General features: G+C 37.8%; 1 protein-coding gene across 8 annotated transcripts in view; it reads right to left on the bottom strand.

Annotated features, from left to right (window-relative positions):
• The window catches only part of CAMSAP2 (calmodulin regulated spectrin associated protein family member 2), a 113,002-nt gene that overhangs the window by 44,055 nt on the left and 47,570 nt on the right, over positions 1–21,377 (bottom strand). For all 8 annotated transcript variants that reach the window (XM_078440834.2, XM_078440827.2, XM_078440829.2 and 5 more), the window contains one exon: positions 7,876–8,037. In XM_078440834.2, the coding sequence (XP_078296960.1) occupies positions 7,876–8,037 (162 nt within the window). The remainder of the gene's footprint in view (positions 1–7,875; positions 8,038–21,377) is intronic.

Below are 21,377 nucleotides of genomic sequence, written 5' to 3'. Positions count from 1 at the left end.
AATCTTGATTTCATATATTCCATCTCATCTCTCTGGGCTTCATTCTGGGTAACTTCCTTTCGGCAAGTAATTCCCTCTTTACATCTAATCTTCTATTTTAAACTTTTGATTTTTAATGAACAACATTTTTGATTTCTGAAGTTATTTTGGTTATTTTTCCGTTATGTCCCCATGGGGCCTTATTCTTTCCTATAGTTTTTATTCCATGTTTTATTTCCAGTCATTTAAACATTTATTTTTGGGGCCCCTGGGTGGCTCAGTCAGTTAAGCGGCCGACTTCGGCTCAGGTCATGATCTCACAGTTTGTGAGTTCAAGCCCCGGGTCGGGCTCTGTGCTGACAGCTCAGAGCCTGGAGCCTGCTTCGGATTCTGTGTCTCCCACTTTCTCTGCCTCTCCCCCACTTGTGCTCGCTCGCTCTCTCTCAAACATAAATAAATAAAATGTAAAAAAAAAAAAAAACCCACACATTTATTTTTAGAGTCTCAGAACCTTACTCTCTGAGGTTCTTGCAATGTAACCCTCACTTCTCCATGTGTTTCATAATTTTTGATTGTCAGTACTTTTGAATTTGCAGCAAAGACTCTCCCTCCCCCGCTGCCTTTGGGTGTGGAAGTGAACTTTCAGAGTATTTTTAAATTTGCTTCTCTGACAGGTGCCAGTATTTTGTTACTTTGTTGCCTTCTCCCATTTTCCTTGATCATCAGCTGAGTGCTCATCTTCCTGCATGTTCAGTTAAGGAGGCCTCTTTCCCAGACCTAGAGGGAAACTCATAATCAGCCTAAGAAAATCACGATAGCCTCATTCTTCTTGCTAAAAGATGGTTTAGGTACAGGCAAAAGAATCTATCTTAGACAACAGGACCTCCTGGTGGGAAGACAATCTGAGGGCAAGTTTTCTTTGTAAACAGAAGAGTCCAGAATACCCTCTCATCTTTGCTAGACATTATTGTGACTGGGTATGATCCCTGCAATCACTGGTGCCATTATACAACCACAAATGGAAACATTGTATAGAATTAAGAATAACAGAATAGAGGGGCGCCTGGGTGGCTCAGTCCGTTAAGGGTCTGACTTCAGCTCAGGTCATGATCTCGCAGTCTGTGAGTTCGAGCCCTGCATCAGGCTCTGTGCTGACAGCTCAGAGCCTGGAGCCTGCTTCGGATTCTGTGTCCCCCTCTCTCTCTGCCCCTCCCCAACTAGCACTCTGTCTCTGTCTCTCAAAAAACAAAATAAAAACGATTAAAAAAAAGAATAACAGAATAGGAAAGAAGGAAAGCCCCTATATTTTTGTTGCTGCTGTTGAGTCCCTAAATTAACTAACCCTGGATATGTCCCACCTTCAGTGATGTTGCTATGTGAGATAATAAATCCTTTAAGCTACTTGTATTTGGGTCTTCTGGCACTTAAAGCATGGCTGATGTGCTCCCTTTCACTGAGGGTCCAGCTTTCTGTGCATCTTTTGTGGGTCTAAATAGAGGTTGCAGTTCCTACTTCCCACAGCAGGCAAAACCAAGGCCTTTCCTTGTGTCCAAATGACTTTAAAACTCTAGCATATGCTTGACAGCCCAGTGGGAGAGCCACCAAAACTTCCAGGCCCCACTTTTCCTGGCACCTGAGAACTTCCTTTTCCTTCTTTAAAGCTCACCTCTGTAATATAAACTTTTCTAATTACAGTTTATCAAACATATGTCTAGGTGTTTATAAGCAGGAGGTTGTAGTCTTAATCCAACATGTTGCCAAAATCACTAACATTTTCTGTCTTGGTAATTTATGTGCTACAAAGCAGCTTTATAATTCACATGCATCTTGACATATTTTGATCAATTTACCAATTGTGTGGTGGGGAGAGTTAGGCAGAAAGAGGTGATGGGACTAAAACCTGGGAAAGTTTATAAGTTATTCTGTTGTTTTTGGGGGGGTGGTGTGTGTGTCTTCTTTTTTTTTTAGGTTAAAAAAGAAATACTTTCTTTTTTTTTTTTTTTTTTTTTTTTTTCAACGTTTTTTATTTATTTTTGGGACAGAGAGAGACAGAGCATGAACGGGGGAGGGGCAGAGAGAGAGGGAGACACAGAATCGGAAACAGGCTCCAGGCTCCGAGCCATCAGCCCAGAGCCTGACGCGGGGCTCGAACTCACAGACCGCGAGATCGTGACCTGGCTGAAGTCGGACGCTTAACCGACTGCGCCACCCAGGCGCCCCAAAAAAGAAATACTTTCTAATTCACTGCTATGTAGTCGCAACTGATCTATCAGTTTGGAAATGTCTTCATGATTTTTTAAAAAGTTTTTATCTAAATTCTGTTCAAAAAGCAAATTGGTCATATATTGATACTTTAAACCATTATTCATTCATTTATTCACACATTCAACAGCTATTTACTGAATGCTAGTTATGTAACAGACATTGTATTAAGAGGCTAGGGATACAGTGATATATATAAATCCAGAATGGTCCCTATCCTCATAGGACCAAAAAAAAAAAAAAAAAAAAAAAAAAAAAAGGGCAAGAGACCCCCAACTCCACCCCGCCAAAAAGGCAATTTATTAGGAGAGTTGTAAATACAGAGATAAGAAGAAAATAATGGGGGTGAGAGGGAGGACCTATTTTAGGAAGGCTGGGTGTGTCAGAGAAGGCCTCCATGAGAGGTAACTTAAGCTGAGACCTAAAAATGAGAGGCTGGCCATGATAAAAATAGAAAAAAGAGTATTCCAGACAAAGAATAAACAATATAAGCAAAGGCGTTGTGGTGGGGAAAATCTGGTATGTTTGAGGAACTGAAAAAACAGTATGGCTGAAACATGGCGAGGAAAGGAGGGGTTACAAGATGAAACCGGAAAGAGAGGTAGAACCAAATAATGTTAAGGTTCATGTATTCATAACTTGTGGGTACCCCTGCATGAGTCAGTCATTTAGTACAATCTTGTCTTCTGTGATTTTGCTTATTTTTAAATTCAAATTCATTTTCTGCCAATCATGCTATTTTAGCCATGTTATTCTCACTTTTCTATGGTAGGTTTTTTATACCTATGGGTGTATTATCCAGAAAAAATGGCAACTGGGTTAGGGTAACCCAAAATAAGAGCCAAAAGGAACAAGGACATACTAAATCTGAGAGACCAGAGTGAAGTCATGATGAGAAAATAAGTAACAAACCTGGTGTTCGTAGAATGGAGCAAGAAAAAGTACACTAGGAGGTTCAGGTTGAATCAAATGTTTTCAACCTCTATCTAAAAACTGAATAGGATGGATATGGCCGCGTAAAGGTGCTCAACATTCTTAATTAAGTGATTTCTTTATCCTTCTATAAATTCCCAAAGTTCTAAAAGGCCTAGCTTAATTCTGTAGCTGTACCTACCTCTTTTATTTATTACACATCATCTCTCTGCCAAACACTGCACTAGTCTAGGCACCAAGACTAAAAAAAGAAAGATGGGCATTGTACCTATCCTCACAAAGATTACTCTACTTAGATTTCTTTTTAGTGTTCTCTTTTTTAAATGTGTATTTATTCATTCTGGGGAGAGAGAGAGAGAGAGAAAGAGATAGAGAGAGAGAGAGACAGAGACATTGTGCGCGCACAAGCAGGGGAGGGGCGGACAGTGAGGGAGACACAGAATCTGAAGTAAGCTCCAGGCTCCAAGCTGTCAGCACAGAGCCCGAAGTGGGGCCTGAACCTATGAACGTGAGATCATGACCTGAGCCGAAGTCGGACACTTAACCAACTGAGCCACCCAGGTGCCCCAAGATCATCCTAGTTTGTTTAAGCAATTAAGCAAAATAATTACAAACTCTCGGAAGTGCTATGATGTAAAGAAGACGTGTTGCAGCAGAAAATAAGACTTGACAGGTGCCCACTTCAGACAAGGTTGTGAGGAAAAAGTGCTGTCTAAATTGAGAAATGATGTGGGGTGCCTGGGTGGCTCAGTTAGTGAAGTGTCTGACTCCTGATTTTGGCTCAGGTTATGATGTCAAGGTTTGAGAGACCGAGCCCCACATCGGGCTCTGCGTGGAGAGCATGCAGCCTGCTTGGGATTCTCTCTCCCTCTCTCTCTGCCCCTCCCCTGCTTACTCTCTCTCTCTCTCTCTCTCAAAATAAATAAACATTAAAAACATAAATACACTGAGATGGGGCATCTTGGTGGCTCAGTCAGTTAAGTGTCTGACTCCTGATTTTGTCTCAGGTCATGATCTTACAGTTTGTGAGTTTGAGCCCCACACTGGGCTCTGTGCTGACAGTGTGGAGTCTGCTTGGGATTCTCTCTCCTTCTCTCTCTACCCCTCCCCTGCTCTCTCTCTCTCTCTCTCTCTCTCTCTCTCTCAAAATAAATAAAAAAATATTTATCAACAAAGAAAGAAACAATGGAATGGAAGCCGTGCAAAAACCGGGAGATGAGCTGCCCAGGAACGGGACACATCATGATCAAAGGCCCTGTGGGGAGGCAGACAGCTAGAATGAAGTGAGTGAAGTGTGAGAGGAGAACAGTGGCCCCAAGCTGAGAATGGAGAAATGCACAGGATGTAGGCCATGGTGCATTCTGCATTTTAAGTGTAAAATGAAGCCCCTAAAAGTTTTAATAAAGGAATGACATGATTCAAGTTACACTGTTAAAAAGATATTCTGAGATTTTGTTCTGATAACAGTGGAATAGCATGTATCACACTAAGCTCCCCAGAACAGCAGTTATAAACTGGACGAAGTACAAAAAAAGCAACTGCCGAAGGTATTGGAGAGCAATCAAAAGCAGACAGAAATGGGAAAGGATGTGACCTTTGAAAGGAGGCAATATGCTGAGTGAAATCTATGTTTTTCAAGGGCTTTCTCCTCAATTCACACAATGCACAGTGGATAGAACCAAGCAGAAAACTAGTTGTGTTGGACTGAAGAACTGAGGGAGAAATCGGAGACTGTCAGAATGGCTGGATGTTGAGGAAGATCCTGGAAAAGAAGGAATCACTGTGGAGGGACACCCCAGTTGCACATCTAAACTGCCCTCAAATCCTTGGCTGAGCCCTGAACTATGCACGTGTAGGAAAGACTCAAAAGAGTCAAGGGGGCGGTGGGGGAGGGAGGAGGGGGGAGGGAGGGGGAGGGGGGAACAACTGCTGAGAGGCTGAAGAAGCTGCCTGCTACGGGGGAGCTGGTGTGGCACTCGAGTCCAACACCAAGGTAAACACCTTGGGTTCTCCACCAAAACTTTAGAAGGGTCACACATGATTTAGAAGTAAAGGCTGAATTTAAGAGAAGTACAGAGAAGTATTCACTCGATTTGTCAAGATGAAAGCCAACTCCCAAACCAACTCAGTATAGGGGTGGGGATGGGAGAGAATGCAGAGAAGGCCGGTGAATGAGGAAATAACTCTTTGGAGAAGTTCTGTGTATGGAGGAATTGGGTTGGGGAAGTTTTATCAGAATGGGAAACACTAGTGTAAGTCTGTATTCTTGTAAGAATGGTCCAATAGGGAGGGAGAACTGGATGATGCAGGAGAGTGAGGGAATCACAGTGTGGTCCACAGACCAGTAGCATTAGCATCACTGGAGCTTCTTAGAAATGCAGACTCTCCACCCCAACCCCATAAAGTCAGACCCTGCATTTTAACAAGTTCCCTGGGGACTCTAATGCACATGGAAGCATGACAAGAACTGAACAGAGGACCAATGACAAAGACAAGGGAAGAAAGCAGAGTTCTAGAGTAATAAGTAATGAGAAACTGGTCTTTGACAGGAAGGGGGAGGGGTCACTTTCTCCACTTTAAAAGCAGGAAAGACAGAAAGACAATGAATACTGATGTGGAAAGGTTTATAGATTTGGTAGCAAAAAGAAAATTCCCACCTGATGACTTCCCATCTCTCGTCTCAAAAAAAGGATGAGGCAAGGTCCTCAACTGACAGTTAACAAGGGATGGGCTATGGAAGGTCTGAGGATTAGAGAAGAAAGGATGAAATAATTTTCAAGTGTGGGAAAGTGAACTTCTTAGGGACACACTTGTTGGCCTGGCAGTAAGCACTGAGTGTTTATCTGAAGTCTGTGCTTATAAATTTAAAGCGAAACTAGCTTCCTTGTGTAAATTTCTCCTTTATATCCATAGCTGCACCCTAGAGAGAAAGCAGGTAACTGAGCTCAACCAGGGTTGTGTCACATAAATCACAGGGAGAGAAAAGGAGGCAAAGTAACTGACAGTACTTGCAAGAATCTAGTTCAAAAAAGAAATCTTAACTGAGACTGTAAGAATTAACAGCCACAATGGTTTGGAACTCATGATAAAGCTGAACACTGTTAACGGTAGGGGTATTTGAGTAAGTGAAGGAATTATTTAAGAATGAGATGTTTGTGGGGTGCCTGGGTGGCTCAGTCAGTTGAGTGTTCAACTCTTAATTTCAGCTCAGGTCTTGATCTCACGGCCATTAAATCAAGCCCCTCCATGCTCAATGCAGAGCCTGCTTAAGATTCTCTCTCTCTGCCCCCCTCCCCTGCTCACACTCTCTCTAAAATTTAAAAAAAATATAATTAAAAAAAAAAAAAAAAAAAAGAATGAATGAGATGTTTGCAATAAGATGTGAAGGTTACATCCTGATGATTGTCCAGAGCTAAGGAGGAAGAAATCAAGGAACTCCAGGAGCAGAGTATTAAATGGGCTTTCTACATTGATACTGATAACGATGATAAATGAAGTTTTTTACATTTAGCTTCTCGTTATGCAAGCATTCAAGGAAGGATACCTGAAGGTACAATTTCTTTTAGATCTGCTCTGGTCTTGTTCATGGGTAAGGTTTCATTTTTTTCTGGAGTGATAGTTACAAACAAATGCAAATCAGGAGGAATTACTCAATTTGGCAAAGGGAGTAATAAGCTGACAATTTAAGCATCTTCAGAGCATAAATAACTAATCACAGTTCATAAAAATTTCCAAGAGAAATCTACAATCATTACAGTCTTATGCAACTCAGTCAAGCAAACCTAAGAATCAGAGAATAGGAAATAGGAATTACTTCATTATTAGATTCAAAAAATACTCACTGAACACCCACAGTGTATACAACACCCTACTCTGAGTGCTGGAAATTTTCTAATAATCTGATATGAACTAAATCATTATTAAATGTAATTACAGATATTGTAGAATATACAGAAATCTATTTTCATCATTTTAACAGATTTTTTTTTTAATCAAAAGGTAATGGGAAATTTTAAGTAACTTAAACAACTTTAGCTTTCATTTTGATTTAAAACAAAAACAACAATGGAGTGTGCCTTAGTCTGTTCAGACTGCTGTAACAGCAATAATCACAGAATAGGTGGCTTATAAACAGAAATGTATTTCTCATAGTTCTAGATGCAGGCAATTCCAAGATCAAGGGACGAGCAGGTCTGGTGCTTGGGGAGGGCCTGCTTCCCGGCCATCTTCTTGCTGTGACCTCACATGGCAGAAGGAGCAAGGGAGCTTGCTGGGGCCTCTTTCATGTGGGCATTAATCCCATTAATGAGGGCTATGACCTAATCACCTCCCAGAACCCCACTTCCTAACACCATCACATCAGGGGTTGATTTTAACATAAGAGGGGTGTCTCGGTGGCTCAGTCAGTTGAGCATCCAACTTCGGCTCAGGTCATGATCTCATGGTTCATGAGTTCGAGCCGCATATCACGCTTGGGGCTGTCAGTGCAGAGCCCACTTCAGACCCTCTGTCCCCCCTTCCCACCCCTCCCCCGCTCACATTCTCTCTCTCAAAAATGAATAAACATTAAAAAATATATTTCAGAATAAGAATTTGGAGCAGACAAAACCTGCAATCTACAGCAGAGTGGCAATATATGATTAAAGATTGTACTTTTCCTGGTTAGGAGACTCATTTTTACTCAAGTGAGCATATTCCTACCTTGTTTATCCAGTACATGACAGCATCCTCAATATCATAGGGCAAATCCGTGGCTTGAAAAAAAGCTGAGTACTGTTGAGCACAGGCAATTACTTTCTCTATACTGACCATTTCTACGGTATAAGCCATCATTAGGGTATCTATCATGGCCAAATGAGCACTCTGAAAATATAAAACAAGAACAGAGTTTAAAAATTACACTTAGAAACTGCTATTGATATATTTTACAATATTAGTAACAATTCCTAACAAAAAGTAACAGAACTAAAGACTACAGAAGATAAGCCTTAATAAGAAAGCACAAATGAGAGATAAGCTAACTGAACCAAACAAACTTATCACTGAAATAATTAGTGAGGATCTTTAAGACACTCATTCTCTTCTATTCAGGGAATGTTCCTTTTCCTGTTTTTCCTATTTTTGATAATGTTGTAATCATTTACCCAGCAATACAATTTACAAACTTCAGAGCATCTTTGACTATGCTCTTTCCTCAAGCTTCATAACCACATAGTAGAAAAAGTTTATAGATCCTGCTTCTAAAATGTCTCTCAAATCTGCCGTCTTCCTCTTTCTGACTGCCACAGTTCCCGTGCAGACCATCAACATTTCTCACACTTGAACAAGGCAAAGGACGCTCTGATTCTCCTGGCTCCAGCTTTTTCCTTATCCTATTCGTCCAGCAACCCAGGACCCCCAGTCTTTCCTTTGCCTTTTTGTGTTGTGCGTGTTTGTTTGTTTTTAAATACAAAAGTGTTGTTACACCCTGTCGCTTAAAAGTTCCAAACATTACAAAATACATAAAGTAGAAACTACCCCTCCCGGTCCTCCTCCCCTAGCAATGTGAACAGTTTGGTAAGTATTCTTACAAAAAAAATTTAATGCACACCAAATAGATAAACATTTACATTAATTACATTACACATTTTAAGTTTTCATAAATAATTAATAATTAATAATTAATAATTAAATAATGTATTTCATAAATAACCATTAATCTGCTCCCTAGAAAGTCTGCAGCAACCTTTATCTCCCACCAAGAATGTTATCACTGTGCCTGTTTCCCCACATTTTTTTTTTTGTCAACATTTGGTACCATTCACTTTTTATCATGTGTCAGTCTGAAAGTTTAAAAAAAAGAAACACACACACACACTCATTTGACTTTGCATTATGCTGAATAACGATGAGCATCTTTTTACATGTTAAGCAACCAACTTGTATTTTTTCCCTTGGAAAACTGCCTGTTTATATCTTTTGCCTGTTTTTCTCTTTGAGATGTTCATCTGTTTTTATTTCTTGATTTGTAAGAGCTCTTTATATATTAGGTATATTAGCTCTGTGTCATTCAAATAGCAAATACATCTTCCTAGTGTGCCTTTGGATTTTCAACTTTATTTGTAGTATAGTTAGCTACAGAGAAGTTCTAAATAGATACTAGGTAAAATCTGTCAATCTTGCTATTCTCCTTTATGACCCAGAACTTATCTCACGTTTGCAAAAGGTTTCCCCACCCCACAAATACAGAAATATTTTCCTCTTTTTCTATTGCTTTAAATCTATCTAGAATTTGCTTTTGAAGATATTATAAACTAGGGACTAGTTATTTTTCCAAATCAGAGATTTCATCATATCACATTCTCTCATGAAGTCTACCTCATTTACTTTATATTAAAGTCCATACTCCTTAAACAGAGGTAAAGTACTTTAACAGCTGGTCCCTACCTATTACTCTAGCCTTTTAACTTACCATTTCCTTCCACCAAATCACACTCCTTTCAAAATAGGCAGAGAAGACTGCCATTCCCCAAATCTGTCGCCAATTTTCAAGTTTCCATGCCCTTGCTGTTGCTGTCCTCCTTATAATCTAGACTAAGTCCTGACATTGGCCTGATTGTTATCTTCATTCTAAAGGCTTTTTCCAATTCACTTTCCAATCAAAATGACTCATTTTTCCTACAGAATGAGTACAGGTTCCTACAAAATAGTGTTTATACCTGAATTAAATTCTGACTTATCTAAAGTAGGGCATGAGCACTGGTATTTTTAAAAAGTTCCCCAGAAGCCAGGGCTGAGAATCACTGACTTCTCTCATCATAGTACAGTTACCTGTATACAACCCTGTTTACCTCGTTAGACAGTAAGACTCTTGAAGGCAAGGACATTATCTTAGTTATATTCATACTTCCTACACCTAACATGGTACCTGGCAACTAGCAAGAACTGAAGAAAGTTGGAAGGGAAGAAGCTAGTCTGGGGGGTCACCAGAAGGAATGGGGAGCTAGCTTTACACTGGAGCTTAAGAAAGTGGTTTCGACTAGGAGGTAGTAGACTAGCCTATCAAAAATTTAGCACTACTTATAGAAAGGCAAATACTTTATCTTAATAACAACAATCATACAACCAATGGTGACTCCTACTTATTAAGTCTAACTTAGGTACCAGATACTGTGCTAAGTATGTCATTAATATACTAGTTCTTTCATGTCAAATCTCTTCTGAAATAAAGCCGGAGATCATATACTTTCTACAACCCTCACAACTCTCTAAAGGAAGTATCACTTACACATTTTATATGTGAGGAAGCTGAAGTTCAGACAACTAAATAGTTTGTCCAAATCTAGTGGGCTCTTTCTATTGTATCATGCCGTTGGCAGAAATTGTTATTTAGTTAAGCAAGAAATATGTTTTGGAAATTCTAAATAAACATATGCACAAAAGAAAAATAGCCATAAATAATTGTTTCAAATTCAGATATTTTCACGTTCTACTCTACCCAGTAAGTCTTTTCCCGACTGCTACTGCCCAGGTAGCCCGGTTATTCCTTCAGAGTCGAAGCGGCACACTGTTATCACTTCTAGCACCTCCTTTCACTCAAGTCATTTATTTGTATGTGTCCTCTTCCATTCAACTCTTCTGGCCCTAGTGAGCAGACGGTCTTTCTCATCTTTCTTCCTAGCACAATGATTTAAGGAAGAAAGTTCTCAGAAATCAGTATTTGATAGCATTAAAAAGCATAATTTGAACAAAAAGGTGGGAAAACATTTCAAGAGCCACAAAACTATTCGTGTACTCTTTACCAAGATTTTTTCTCTTGGCAATTTATTCTACAGACATAATTTGAGAGGAAAAAACAGCTATGTGAATGAAAGTGACCATTACAGTATTATATATAACAAAAAGGAAGGAAACAATGTTACAACCATAATGAGCTATTTATGGTATCCTGAACTATTTAACAATAGGGATATGCACAATACAATACTGAGTGGAAAAAACACCGTACTATAATAATGTTCAAGATACACACACACACACACACACACACACACACACACGCCCCTATACATACACATACATATATGTATATACATACGGGTATGGATATATACATATAATATATGTATATATGTATATATGTATATATACATATATATGTATATATACATATACATATATGTATATGTACATATATGTACATATATGTATATATGTACATATACATATACATATATGTATATATGTATATACATATAATATATGTATATATATATATATATATATATAATATATATAAAAAGAGGAAAGGAAAAGGTGCAAAGAAAAAACTTACTTAGAAATTACCTTGTTATAGTATGCAAAACACACATATAAAATCTATAGTTTACTTCAAAAATTAGGATGCTAAACACTAAGTATGATTAGTAATACATTTTCAAAATAAAAACATTTTCTCATATTGTCCTTATAGTTATGTCTATATGATAATCACCCACTTCTTTAAACTAAACTTTTAAATTTTAATATGACTTTTTTTACCCTTTAATTTTACAATATGAGGTACAGATAAATTAAAAATTATATAAAACAGAAAGTATATAACGAATCTAGAAAAGATCAGTACTAAGAAAAAAATAATAAGCTCTAGGTCACAATGAATATAGAGTAATTTATATCTCTAGATAAAGCACACATATTTAATTTCTTACCTAAAGAGTTAAGATCAGAATAACAACAACTACAGCTAACACAGATACTATGTGCCATGTAATATTTTCAGCATGCAATGTTTTCAGCACTTGTATTAAACTCATTTAATACAACAACCCTGTGAGAGGGACTATTACTACACCTGTTTTCTGGATGAGAAAATTGTGTAACCTGTTCAGGGTTACTCAGCAAGGAGGTAGTGATGTAGGGATTCAAACCCAGAGGTCTGGCTCTAGAGCCCATAACCATCTCACATCCACACTGCAGACTCCTCCCAGTGCCCCACTCTATGGGGCTGCATACTGCAGCAGGAGGCAAGACAGAATCTTGCAGTTCCAACAGCCGTGGCAGAAGCAACAGTTGTGCACTGAGGCCACCGGGGGGCAGAGCAGAATATGCTATGATCAGCAGTATGAAGACTGCTTACGGAATAAAAAGCAGTTCCAATGAAAAAGGAAAGGCTACAGAATTCCACTGAATTTACTGAATAGAGCTTAAAGTATCATACAAAGGCCAGTATTAGGTTCTGTATCTGTGTTACAAAAATTTTATTTTTGTTACCTCCAATCAGTGGACTCTACACAAAACAAGTTACATTTATGTATTAGAAATTAAAGTTAATGCTATTACACAGAGGCATCTGGGTGGTTCACTTGGTTGAACATCCACCTCTTGATTTCCACTTCCAGTCATGGTCCCAGGTCATGAGACGGAGCCCCGTGTGGAGCCTGCTTGGGATTCTCTCTCTCTCCCTCTGCCCCTCTTCCCTACTCATCACATGCTCTCTCACTCTCTCAAAAAATTAAAAAAAAAAAATTAAAGGGGCACCTGGGTGGTTCGGTCGGTTAAGCACCCAACTCTTGATAGCAGCTCAGGTTGTGATTTCATATTTTGGGGAGACTGAGCCCTGCCTCAGACTCTGTGCTGAAGGCACAGTGCCTGCTTGGGATTCTATCTCTCCCTCTCTCTCTGCTCCTTCCCTGCTCTCTCTCTCAAAAATAAAGGTTTTTTTAAAATATATTTCTTTTAACGTTTATTTACTTTTTGAGAGACAGAAAAGTTTTTTTAATATAAAAATAGCTATTAAATAAGGAGAAGCATTTAAGTGTTATAGGTGAGAAATTTATTAGTCTCAAAAATTAGTTAAGATATAAGTCCTAGTATTGCATGTCTTTTATTATTCTTATATCAGATTTAGACATGGAATTTAAAAAAAATTCCTAAGAAGAATCCAGGTCTTGGCCTACTGTGGTAATAGTAGCTCTAAGTGCCCATGTCCAAGTAGTCCTAGAAGGGTATAAGAAGGAGCCAAGACTTAACAAATCAATCATGAACATGAAGTATTTGAATCGTTCTGCTAAAGTGATATGCACAGCATATACATATCAGACTGGGGTTTGTCAGAGTTAATTCCAATTCAGAAAATTATACTTTATCATTTATTTATAAAACAAGTTTACTGTAAGCTTCATTTATCTTTAATTAACATGGAGATAAAAGTAAAACAGCACTTATAACCCTACTGAGATACCACTACATATCCATTAGGAAGGCTATAATTTAAAAATCAGATAATAACAATTGTTGGCAAGAATGTGGAGAAATCAGAACTCCTATACACTGCTAGTGAAAATGTAAATGATGTAGCCACTGTGCAAACAGTTTGGCAGTTCTTCAAAAAGTGAAACAAAGGTTACCATTTGATCCTGTTATTCTTTTAGGCCTATATATCCAAGAGAAATGAAACTATGTGTCCACACAAAAACTGTTCACAAATATCACAATAGCCAAAAAGGTAGAAACAACCCAAATGTCCATCAACTGATGAATGGATATACAAAATATATACATTCTATACAATAGAATACAATTCAGCAATAAAGAGTGATATATAGAACACAGATGAACCCTGAAAATAATATGCTAAGTAAAAGATGCCAATCACATAAACACAAAAATACATATCATATTATTCCATTTATATGAAATGTCCAGAATAGACAAATATATAGAGATAGAAAGTAGTTAAGTAGATGCTTACTTAGGGTTGGGGGTGGGTGGGTGGGGAGATAGGATGGGTGACAGTAAAGGGTGTTAAGTAGATGCTTGGGTCTCTTTTCAGGGTGACACAAATTTTTTTAAATTGTGGAAATGCCTGCACACATCTGAATATACTAAAACCCACTGCACTATACACTTCAAATGAGTGAATTATATGGTACGTCAATTATATAACACAACCTATTGCCAAAATAAAAAATCAGATTAATTTCTGATGCTCTCCTCCCACGCTTTCAGTATAAATCCCCATAAATCACCATTTATGGCTTTAAGTAATCCATTCCATATGTTTGCAAAGTATCTTTATAAATATTTCAAGGTGAAAGGTGATTTATTTTTCTAGGTAGTGAAGTATTTTAGTATTTTAAGGATTGTCTGAGAAAGATCATAAATGATGATCTTTAAAAGTAAACTATATATATTTCATCTAGATTAGTTGGAGCCATAAGAAATTGAAAATAAAAAACTGCAAAAGGAAAATAGAATTTAGCATATTTATTTACTTTTCTTTTTATCATCAATATATAGATATTTCCTGCTTAAAGATATGCAGAATGCAAACTTATGGAAATAAGCAAATGTTATTTTTTTTTTTTTTAATTTTTTTCAACGTTTTTTAATTTATTTTTGGGACAGAGAGAGACAGAGCATGAACGGGGGAGGGGCAGAGAGAGGGAGACACAGAATCGGAAACAGGCTCCAGGCTCCGAGCCATCAGCCCAGAGCCTGACGCGGGGCTCGAACTCACGGAGTGCGAGATCGTGACCTGGCTGAAGTCGGACGCTTAACCGACTGCGCCACCCAGGCGCCCCGCAAATGTTATTTTTAATAATATCTAAAATACCTCATTGTTTAGAAAAATAAATCGCCCTTCAACCTTGAAGTAGCCAGAATCTTAAGAGATAGATGTCTACAGTTGATATGAAAATTGAAATTTTCAACAAAAAAATTTATGCCTTTTAATTGTTTTAATGTTTAGTTTTGGGAGAGAGAGAGACACAGTATGAGTGGGGGAGGGGCAGAGAGAGAAAGAGAGACACAGAATCTGAAACAGGCTCCAGGCTCTGAGCTGTCAGCACAGAGCCCAATGTGGAGCTTGAACTCACTAATCGTTGGGAGATCATGACCTGAGCGGAAGTCAGATGCTTAACTGACTGAGGCGCCCAAAAATTTATGCTTCTAATCATAAGGTCTGTCCTCTGGTATAAGGAAATCTTCACATATCAAAAATCCAGCCTATCAAAAGTGAGTTGATCCAAAGAGCAAAAAGCACTAGCCTTAAACACAAAGTCAGGAATATACGTTGACCAACAAAGATTTTAGTTGTAACCTACAGGAGAGTTAGGGCACTGTTGTTCCTGACATACTGATGTTGTACCCAAGCTGTATTAAACATGGTCAGGACCAAAAGTGCCACTGTTGCTCTGCTATCACCAGATGGAATGGTGAAAACGGCAGCTATGCCAAAGGAGACGACGTCCATGGGATTCAAAATACCCCTCTCATGAGATTCAACATTAGTTCTGCCCAAATTTAACAAATAGAGCACACAACAAAACAGCTAAGAGTTCTCTTTAATCTGTTTCTATAAGGGTAGTATGAGCATCTGGTTTATATTCTGTCATTTACATTTGGTGAATCTGACAATCACAGTACCCAATGGTGAACTATTTTCAAGATCACTTGAAGCAAACTGATACTAATCTTTACTGAAAAAGAACATATACAAAAAAACAGTACAGCCCAAACATCTATTAAAAGCCCCTGACCAATGAAAGATATTATGTGTCCTGAGGAGTTCCATCAACTTCATCTGGAATATGTTTAACGTCTAACAGTAAGTGTACTTTAAATGAGGTTCCGCTGGGTGGACATATAAAGGAACAGCATACCAGTAGTCAAGTAAATATGGTAAACAAAGGAAATAGTTTACAGCAGTGGTTCCAAATCTGGCTTATCATCAAAAAATTACAAATTCCCTAGCCCAAACCTTAGAGATGGTGATTCTTTAGATCCCCAAAGAGGCCCCAGAACAGCATCCTAACTGGAATCTTGCCTCCAACAGTCTCCACAGCCACAAGAAATTAACCTTCTGCAGCGCATCTCTAATCACAACATTCTACAAGCAAAAGCCTTCCATGACTTCCTAGAACCTAGCAGAAACGTCCAAAATTATTTGATTGTTGAAGTTCTTCCTGATCTTAAAATAATCACTCATCAGGTCTCATCTTCTACTACATCTTATTTAAACCCTATGGTCTAATAGCATAAATTAAGAAGAGCAAGAGCTATTTAAGTAGAGTGTCTGGGTTCAACCTGGACTCTGCCACCTACCATATGGTTTGGGGCAAAGTCCTCAATTTCTCTGCGCTTCAATATCCTCATCTGGAAAATGAGATGATAATAATAGTACAAGGCATTTCATGCTCTAAAAAGAACATGGTTTTAATGTTAAGAATAGGGTTGGGGTGGACTACTCAAAAGCCCTGCCATTTTGTAACCAGGAGGTAACCTGGATCGTCCAAGCAGACAGCTCATCCTGGCTGGAAGTAGCTGCAGTATACATTGAAAAATGCACAAAAACAACTGTAGAAATGCTTCCGGCACTCTAACTAGAGCATGGCTGGTGGACGGTGAGATAGTGCTGATGGAGGTAGATCTCAGCTGGTAAAGCCGAATTAAGGTGGGCACAGGTGGCAATGCAACTGTCCCCAGGCAAGAGCTGCATCAGGCTGGGGATGCACCTCTCTGGGAAGGAATCCTGGGGGCAGGTAGTTATTGTAAGATTCAAATATGGAAGAACCCTATGGTTTCAGTTTTGAATTATAACCAATAAAGAACTCATGATTATATACATCTATTTTTCCTAGCCTTAACTTGAATAAAGGGCCTAGAAGCAATAACTACTAAAGTAGCAATAAATACATTTGTGCCCCGATCTTGGTATCTAAGTAACATTTCCCCATTAAAATAAAACTAAAGCTCTTTAGAAAATGGCTGATTCCAAGTCAGAGGCAAAAAAAAAAAAAAAAAAAATACAAAGTGATCTTGGAATATAGTCATGTCAAAAAGAAAAAAAATATTCAAAGACTGATGGGGAGATGTCAAAAGATTATACAAGCCAGCTTGCATGGGGCTCCCACTGGCCAAATATGGGCCCACATGGGTATAAAAAAGATTCATGACAAAGGCACCTGGGTGGCTCAGTCAGTTGAGCATCGGACCTCGGCGAGGTCACGATCTCACAGTTCGTGGGTTGGAGCCCCACACTGGGCTTTGTGCTGTCAGCGCAGAGCCCGCTTTGGATCCTCTGTCTCCCCCCACCCCCTGCCCCTACCCGACGCATGCTCTCTCTCTCTCAAAAATAAATATTTAAAATAAAAGATAAATGACAATAATGAATTATAATACAAGGAATTAAAAACAAAAAGCATTCATGAGTTCATGATGATAATCATTTAGGGAAAAAGAAAGAAAAAGCTCTTCTTTACAGAATAATGCCAAGTAAGAAATGTAAAAGGAATGACAGTATTTTAAAAATCCCCATATTGCAACCACCAATGCTGTAATTAATTTGGCACAGATCATCAACAGACTATGAAACCACTAGGTGGAGCATTACTAGGAACAATATGCAATCAACTCCACACAATGCTTCCCAATTACAAAAGAAAATATGGTCAAACTTAGTATCACCAATAATGGGACCAACTGACATGATATGCCTCCTGATGAGATTCAACTGAAAGTATACAACATGACCTATGTAGCATTCATGCCAAAAAATTTCAATCTGAATCTAATTAGGAGGAAACAATCAGACAAGTCAGGATTAGGGTATAGTCTACAAACTAACTTGCTTCCATTCTGTGGAATATGAATGTCATGAAATAATAAAACAAGGTGGGGGGAGACAACTGTTCTAGACTTAAAGAGAACAAAAACATGACAGCAAAAAGTAACAGATGAACTTTGATTGGTCCCTGGCTTGAAAAAGGAAAAGAAAAAGCTATAAAGAACATTTTAGGCACGATAATTGCAGAAATAAAAATATGGACTATGTGTTAGATAATATTATTGTAACATTTAATTTCTTGGTGTAATTATGGCCCTGTGATTATGCAGAAAAATGTTGTTTTCATAAGATTCTGGAATGATTGTGTGTGTGTGTGTGTGTGTGTGTGTGTGTGTGTATGCGCGCGCGCGCGCGCACACACACACACACACACACACACACACACACACACACACACACTAGCAGAGACTCTAGAAAGAGAGAGGAAGGGAAGGAAAGAGAAGATAAAAGCAAATATGACAGAATGTTAGTGTCAAATATTTTTTAACTTTTTAGCAAAACATAAAGTTTTGCTAAACATAAAACTCATATTCATTTTTCACAGAAATCAGTTAAGTACATTTTATACATACATCCTTATATATGCTATACCTAAGTCAGGTAAGGTCTAAAGATGAATTTACAGATCTTGTACTGATATTCTTATCCCAAAACATTATGTTTATAGAGCAAGCTCTGTCTGAGTGATATCTGGCTAACACTGGAGCTGCTAATACATCCACAGAATAAGTTGTTTCTGTTTACTTTTTTAATTCCTAGGTTATTGGTGGCTTTCTTCCCAAACTATACCTCATAAGGAATGTATTTCAAATGTTTATTTGTTCAAAAAAGAAGTCATTAGATGGGTACAGGAAAATACAAAACCTTAATGTAGTTCCAATTAAGCAATACTTGTCAGTCTTGTTGCTACCATCAGATATAGTACCTGAGAAAGTTTCAATAAGCCAAAAAAAAAAAAGAAAAAAAAAGATTAAAAAATCAAGAAAAACAGCTTTAAGAATGAAATGCCTTCAACTGGGGTTTCAAAACAAATAGAAGCCACTTTACTGCAGCACCTGAATTAAGCATCTGACTTCGGCTCGGGTCTTGAAATCATGGTTTGTGAGTTCAAGCTCCACATCGGGCTCCACGCTGGCAATGCAGAGCCTGCTTGGGACCGTCTCTCCCACTCGCCTCTCTCATAATCTCAAAACTTAAAAAAAAAAATTCAGGCCACTTTACTGATACCATAAATATGGAAAGCAAGACGCAAATGTTTTTAGGTCACAACACTGTCCTGGCATCAGTAACATCCAAATGAATCAGGTTTCTTTGCAGGAATCCTTCCAAGACCAATTTTATTCTTGCGCAATTTTAGATCTGAAGTGAAAATAAATTGTATTCCTTTTAGCTATTATTTTGTTTCATCATATACAAGTAATCATTTTTTGTGAGAAGACAGAATTACTCTCAGCAACTTTCAAATATAAAACACAATATTTTTTTAAAGTATAATTGACATAAAACATTAAATTAGTATAATGTTAGCTATGGGTTTGTCATATATGGCCTTCACTATGCTGAGATATGTTCCTTCTATGCCCACTGTGTTCAGAGTTTTTATCATGAATGGATGTTTAATTTTGTCAAATGCTTTTTTGCATGTATTGAGATAATTATATGATTTTTATCCATTTTGTTAATGTAATATATCACATTGATTGATTTCCATATATTGAGCCATCCTTGCTTCCTGGGAATAAATCCCACTTGATCATGGTGAATGATCCTTTTAATGTATTTTTTAACTCACTTTGCTGATATTTAGTTGAGGATTTTAACATCTATGTTCATCAAGGATATGGGTCTGTATTTTTTTTTTTTTGTAGTGTCTTTGGTTTTGGTATCAGAGTAATGCTGGCTTCATTGAATGAATTTGGAAGCAATTCTTCCACTTCTTTTTTTTTTTTTTTTTTTGGAACAGTTTGAGAAGGATAGGTATTAACTCTTCTTTAAATGTTCAATAGAATTCACTTATAAAGCCATCTCACCCTGGACTTTTGTTTGTTATAAGTAACCATTTCTTATATCAATACATAGAGGGGTGCCTAGGTGGTTCAGTCTGTTAAGTGTCTGACTCTTAATCTCAGCTCAGGTCATGATCCCATGGTTCATGGGATCGAGCCCCACCACAGGCTCTGTGGAGCCTGCTTGCAATTCTCTCTTTTGCTTTCTGCTCCTCCCCCATTCACGCACATGCTCTCTCTCGTTTTTTCTCTCTCTCAAAATAAATAACCTTAAAAACAATACAAAGCTAACTATGTTATTTTGAATTAATTTGTATAGAAATAAATTCAACTTTTTAAAAACCCTAGGAATAGAAGTTGGGCAATAAAAACCCATCATAATTACTAAAGTTTACTGATCTCTTATTATAGGTCAAGTACATTAGATGCTTCACAAGCACTATTCTATTTAATCTTCACAGTCACAGAAGGCAGACAATATTTTCATTCTTCAATACCAATAAAAAACCATAGCTTCCAGTTTTAGAACTAGTCCAAAGTCAAACAGCTAATTGTGCAAACCCTAGTCTGTCCTACTCTAGAAACAAAATACTCAATCACTACAATTCAGCCTCGCTGGCAGTGAAGCATTTGCCAAAAGTCACCGAAATTATTTCTGCTCCAAACTGTGGCATTTCTTTTTAATCTTAAACATCTATTCTTCAAAAACATTTTTGTGATTAACTTTTTATTTTGAGAAAACATGCAATTGTAAGAAACAACACAGAGATTCCATGGACCCTTTACCCAGCTTCCTCAATGGTAACAACTTCCAAGTCCATAGTACAGTATCACAATCAGGATACTGACAATGATACAATGAAACTACAGAACCTTCCGTCACCAGGATCTCTCCCTGCTGCCCTTTGCTAGCCACATGTACTTCCCTCCTGCCCTTCCCTCTCCTTAAACCCTAACAACCATTAATCTGTTCTTCACTTCTACAGTTTTGTCATTTAAAGAATGTTACATAAATGGAATTATCCACTATGAAATTTCTGGGGTGTCTTTTTAAAACAGCATAATTCTATGGAGATTCATGTAAGCTATTGTATATATCCACAGTTTCATTCCTTTTTACTGCTGAGTAGTATTCCAATAATCCTCTTAAAACACTGATTTGAGATTACAATAATCAATACTTTTATAAATGTGAATACATCAGCTTGAACTACACATTAACATGCAACACAAACTATCTCACTTTTACCTTTAGAAGACTGCTAAATATAGTAAACTGAAGTACTAAATTATTTAATATAATGGGTAGCTCAATTTTCCCAATTTACCTTTCTTGTTTAAAGTTTTAACTGAATTAAAGTTTTTACTCTCAAAAAGAAGAGCCCCAAGTTATAGGCACAGTTAAAATTAAAAAAATAGTGGGGCACCTGGCTGGCTCAATCCATGGAGCGTGCGACTCTTGATCGCAGGGTCATGAGTTCGAGCCCCACACCAGGTGTGGATCCTACTTAAAATAGTTTATTTTTGGTCAGTATTAATTTAATTTTTAACCTAACTAGTTCATACACAAAGTAAACGCCTGTGAGGGT

Source organism: Panthera onca, chromosome F1 (genome assembly GCF_046562875.1).
Source record: "Panthera onca isolate mPanOnc1 chromosome F1, mPanOnc1 haplotype 2, whole genome shotgun sequence".
Taxonomy (NCBI): Eukaryota; Metazoa; Chordata; class Mammalia; order Carnivora; family Felidae; genus Panthera; species Panthera onca.
Note: the sequence above shows the minus strand (reverse complement) of the source record. Positions and strands in the feature narration are given on the sequence as shown.